This window comes from Henckelia pumila, chromosome 2, assembly GCF_033568475.1.
Source record: "Henckelia pumila isolate YLH828 chromosome 2, ASM3356847v2, whole genome shotgun sequence".
In the NCBI taxonomy this organism is placed as follows: Eukaryota; Viridiplantae; Streptophyta; class Magnoliopsida; order Lamiales; family Gesneriaceae; genus Henckelia; species Henckelia pumila.
Window position 1 is genome coordinate 4,457,277 of NC_133121.1, and position 6,000 is coordinate 4,463,276.

Sequence of the window (6,000 nt, forward strand, 5' to 3'; positions counted from 1 at the left end):
CTTTTACTGGTCGGGAAGGTCGAGTTATTCATTCGCCTTTTTTTGTTTTTTTTTTTGTGGTTGGTTCTGATATTTAATATTATTTTCTTGGTTTCAAAAAAAAAATTTAATAAATCTTTAAAATCTTATTTCCATCTCAGCCAAATATTATCGTAAATCAGAAGCATATATTTTATTGAAGACAGAATAGACTTCCAAGGAATCTTTCTAAAAAAAATTTTAAAGAAAGGAATCTTTCTAAAAGGACCAAAAATGGGCCGTCCGTATCATTGCCACACGTATCTTTAAAATAAATCCTGTTTGTATCATAGTTATTTTATAAAAAAAAATTGTATAATCAAATTTATATCATTTACCTGTATTGAAAATGATTTTGATTCACAAACTATTGATAAAATATTAAATTAATATATCTTTTCAATCAATGACTGATACATACGAGAGATACGCGTTTGCTTCAACATTTAATCTATCTTTGGAAAAAGACAGTGTTATGAGTTTTTTAAAATTATTTAATTAATATATAATCAAATGTAAAACTTAATTTTGACATTTATTTAAATTGTTTTAAAATCTAATATTATTATTAAATTCAACTATATACATATTTCATTTTTTTAATTATTGTATTGATTGAAATTTTAAAATAAATTCACATCTACTACTATTATTATTATTAATAGAAAAAAAAATTTATTCAAAAAATATTCAACGTGAAATTTGTATATTATAAAGAGTAAAATGTATTTTGTTACACGAACTATTGGTAAAATGTCATATTGGTACACAAACTATTGAAAATGGCTTAATTGGTACATGATCCAATTAAAAGGTCAATTTTACCTTTAATAGGAATTAATATTATATTTATTAATTTTAAAATATCATATTTATCTAAAAATTAATTGAGTAAAATTTAATTTAATACATGAACTATATGTAAAATGTCAATTTGATACACGAACTATAAGAGAATGATTTAATTGGTACATGGTTTAACTAAAAAGTTTAATTTATCCTTTAGTAATTGATTTTAAGTTCAATTATTTTTAATAATAAATTCAACTAAGTGTACATTTTATTTTTTAAATTAATTTTTATTTATTGCAAATTAAAATTTATATTAAATTAAAAATAATAAAAAAATTATCTTAATATTTTTATAATATATTTATATTTTACTCATTAATAAATTATTTATATATTTAAAATATTAATAAAATATAATATAATTAAATAAATATTTATTTATTTAAATTTAATTTAAGTGCGAATAAAAAAATATAAAATTACAAATTATTAAATCGAGTAAAAAAAATTTGGGTTATTAGAACTAAGTAAATTGAGACAATGAGTGAGATTTTTTCTTTGATATTTGTTTTTTCATGATCTAATCTTTAATGTTGAAAATTTTTATACTAAATTTTAAAAAACTAAAATGGAGATTATGTTTGTTTCAATCATTTAAACACAAGATCAACAGATTTCAGTGATATATATTTTAATCATATCAATATATTATAATATTTGTTGTATAATTTGACTCAACAATTGTTTATCATTATATATATAATTAATTTTTAAATACATACGATATTTTAAAATTAATCAATATAATATTAATTCCTATTAAGAATAAAATTGAACTTTTAATTGGATCATGTACTAATTAAGCTATTTTTAATTATTCGTTTACCAATATGACATTTTACCAATAGTTCGTGTATCAAAATACATTTTACTCTTTTAAAATTAATAAATATAATATTAATTTCTATTAAGGGTAAAATTGACCTTTTAATTGGATCATGTACCAATTAAGCCATTTTCAATAGTTCGTGTATCAATATGACATTTTATCAATAGTTCGTGTACCAAAATACATTTTACTCATATTATAAATGAAAAGACATATATATATATATATAGTAATTGAAAAAATCAATAACTTCTAAACACCAACACAATATCATTTTGGGAGTTGATATTTACACTCTATTTTTTGTTATTTGCACTCCACTTGTGAGTAAATTGGACACATATTTTACACATAAAATTGAGTGTAGATAACATAAAATGAAATGTAAATATCAACTCCCTATTATTTTTATGTCCCGATTTTCCCAATTATAATTATCAAAATTTAATAATAAAAATTAAATTATTTTTAATATATAATTCATTTGTCAATTTTAATTCGTGGTAAAATGAATTTCAATCTATTCACATTTTACATGGCATTTTTAAAATCCATCAATTCACAAATCAATAATATTAACTTTAATAAAAATAAATCATTATCGTGAACACAAAATTTATTATGGATCAGACCAAACCTTAAATCGTTGTTCAGTTTGATAGTCGCATGAATTTTCCAGAAGTTGACATTGTCAGATGCTACCCGGATTCTCCGGACCGGGTTGACCCGCTAAAGCCTGCTCATTTTCGACGCCCCCATCGCCGCCGCCGCCTTCCTCAGCACAAATTTCTGTATTTTTCCGGTGGAGGTTTTCGGCAGCTCATCCATAAAAACCACCGTCTTCGGCACCATGTAGCGCGGCAGTTTCTCCCGGCAGAAGGCTATGACGTCGCTCTCCGCCGGCCTCTGCTTCACCCCCTCCTTCAAGCTGACGTACGCACACGGCGTCTCACCCCAGAACTCGTCCGGCCGCGCCACCACCGCCGCCTCGTTCACCGCCGGATGAGTGTACAGCACGGACTCCACCTCCACGCTGCTCAGATTCTCTCCGCCGCTGATGATTACGTCCTTTGATCTGTCTTTGATTTCCAAGTACCCATCCGGGTGCATCACCCCGACATCTCCGGTGAAGAACCAGCCGTTTTTCATGGATTTCGACGTGCTTTCGGGATCGTTAAGGTACCCAAGCATTATGCATCCACCTCTCAACACGATTTCGCCAAGAGTCTTCCCATCTCGAGCCACGCTTTTCTCCGATTCAGGATCGATCACATCCACCTCCGCCATTCCCACCGTTCTCACTCCCTGTCTAGCCTTCAGCCGCGCCCGCTCCGCCGCCGGGAATCTGTTCCAATCTCGCTTCCAAGAACAGCAAACCACCAGCCCTCCCGTCTCCGTCAGCCCATACCCATGACTCACAACAAACCCGAGTGACTCTGTTTTAAAAAGAACCGCCGCAGGCGGCGGAGCGCCGGCGGTCAGGATATGAACAGGCCTTTCCAGCGGCTTTCCATCTGGAACATTCGACAGCATGTTGAGCACCACCGGCGCGCCGCACATGTGGGTCACTCTGTGTTGGCGTATGTTGGCGTAGATAACAGAGGCGTCGAATTTTCGGAGGCAGATATTGGTTCCCCCGACTGCAGCCATTCCCCAGGGGAAGCTCCACCCGTTGGCGTGAAACATGGGCAGAGTCCACATGTAAACAGGCTCTTTCGGAACAGACCACTCAAGCAATGAATCCAGAGCAACGATGAATGCTCCCCGATGGCTATGGACTACTCCTTTCGGAGCAGAGGTGGTTCCGGAAGTGTAATTCAAAGTCAATGGATCATACTCAGATTTCGGAAGAACCCAATCGAAATCATCACTACCCATCGAAATCATCTCTTCGTAATTACCCTGAAAATCCCGATTCTCCGACTCCCCTTCACTTATAATCACAAGCAAAGGTCGCCGGAAATCACTAGGAAACAGAGACAACGCTTCAAGAACCAAAGACACCGATTGATGATCGACGAATACAAGCTTCGGCCGAGCATGGCGGAACAGAACAGAGACCGTACGTGAATCGAGCCGCAGGTTGACGGTGTTGAGCACTGCTCCGGACATGGGTATGGCGAAATGAAGCTCGTACATGGCCGGGATATTCGGAGCCACCACAGAGACCACGTCTCCCGGGACGATGCCTAGAGAACAAATCGAAGACGCCATTTTCAAGCATCTGCGGTGGGTCTGAGACCATGTATAGGAGACGGAGTCGTAAACGATTGAAGGGCAATCGGCGTAAACGGTGGCGGCTCTCTGGAGGAATCCGATCGGCGTTAGAGGGCTGGAATTCGCGGGGCTGGGCTTGAGTTGATCCATGAATCTCTGGTTTCCTTCCGATGGAGATGGAGATGTTTTGTTCTTTGGATACAAACTCTGATCATGATAAATAAATAAAAAAAGTCTATCGAGATTCGTTTTGTTTTTTTAATTAAATTATTACTTGCAAAGTTTCGATGCATAATCATATTATTTATTAATTATAATTATAATTATAATATTTTATTTTGTAATAATATTACGTATTCGGTCAATAGACTAATGTTTTTTTTCTTAATATGACTAATTCAATTGTTTTAATATTTTATCCTCACTTTCAAACCAAAAGATAAAGATAACGTATATATTTATGATGAAAAATAAATTTTTTGAATGTTGCTCTTTTTTATGGTTCGGATGAAAAAAACAATGGCCTATAAAATTAATGGGTAAATTTGTGTTTAGTCTCTAAATTTAAACTAAAATTTGAAAATGTTGTACAAATACTACACTCTCTCATTCATAAATATTTTTTTTGCAATACTTGGACCCCACGTGTTTTTTTTTTTTTTCAAAAAAGTCTTTATAAAACATTAAAAATATTGTAAATATGATATTTAAACATTAACGGTTTCAAATATGATATTAATATCTGATTTTGAAATACTTCAACATGTAATCAACTATTGATATTAATGATACATTTTTTTTCTTTGAATTTGAATAAAAATTGCTACAAAACATTATAAATATGATATTAATATGTTATTTGAGTATCAAATGTGTTAAATATAATGCATATCTATTATTTTTTTAGTGTTGATCAAACATTTGCAATAATAAAGATGTTCAAATTGTATTACTCAAAATCTTATCAATTGTATCAGATCTAAATCAATTAGTGCTCGAATATTATATATGAATATTATATTTTCAATGTTTTGTACTAAATCACCCGTAAAAATACTTGTGGTTAGGAAGTGCAGAAACAATATATTTTTGGAACAGGAAATGCAAATATTTTTTTTCCTTGACAAGAAAGTCTGAATATCAACTTTAGTTTAAGTTTAGAGATTTAAAATAAATTTGCCCTAAAATTAATCCGCAATATCATTTTATAAAAAATTTTGTGTACATGCAACACGTGTAGATGATTTTGATAAGAGTGTGTTTCACATTTAGTAAGATAATGATAAAATACGTCTTTTTTTTGTTTTTCCGGAACATACATAAAAATACAAAAACTTAATGGCCAATAAGTCGTGGCGTTGCAATCATCCAAGAAAATGTGTGCTTCTTGGAAGATTTACAGAAACTACCCAGAACTTTATGATATACTCGAATATAAATTATTTTTAGTACAATATCATAAGATTGATTCAATTATATAACAAGTGTTACATATGATTTTTTTTTTGGTTCAACATTTGGATTTCCTGAAAATTCAAACGTGGTTCAATACATGTAATTGGAAGCATGAATCCAACGTATACTAAGACAGATATAAATAAAAATATATAACATATATCTTTTGTTTTTTTAAAAAATGTCATACTTTATGTAGCATAAAGACCCAATGGATGTGAGAGGACGATAGATTTTTTCTAATCAGAAATTGAGAGTTTATATCTAATTTTTTGTAAAAAAAATCATATTTTATTCTCCATATATTCTACTAATCCAGCCATTCCCTCCCAATAATATCTCAGTACATCCCGAATTATGATACAAATGAACTGTATGTGTGTTTTTTTTTTTTTTTTTTTTTTTTTTTTTTGAGGTAATACACATGAACTTTGTGAATGTGAACGTTAATTTCGCATTCGAAACAAGATTTTAATGAAATTGAATCACACCGGCAAATAATTCATTATTTTCCTATTTTAGTGCCTTAAATTACACTCACATTTACGTGGCAATGGATAAGTACGTGAAATCTCAACAGTCAAATTCCGTTTATAAAATATAAGTATTACGACAATTACACCACCATG

General features: G+C 31.2%; 1 protein-coding gene across 1 annotated transcript; it reads right to left on the bottom strand.

Annotated features, from left to right (window-relative positions):
• Positions 1–2,212: 2,212 nt before the first annotated feature.
• LOC140880804 (2-methylpropanoate--CoA ligase CCL4-like) lies at positions 2,213–4,175 on the bottom strand. Its single transcript, XM_073285587.1, has one exon. It carries the CDS (start codon positions 4,064–4,066, stop codon positions 2,429–2,431), a length of 1,638 nt encoding a protein of 545 aa, XP_073141688.1. The 5' UTR covers positions 4,067–4,175; the 3' UTR covers positions 2,213–2,428.
• Positions 4,176–6,000: the final 1,825 nt, after the last annotated feature.

Excerpts from the sequence above, each read along its gene's own strand:
- LOC140880804 (XM_073285587.1), bottom strand. The coding sequence starts at position 4,066 with ATGGATCAACTCAAGCCCAGCCCCGCGAATTCCAGCCCTCTAACGCCG.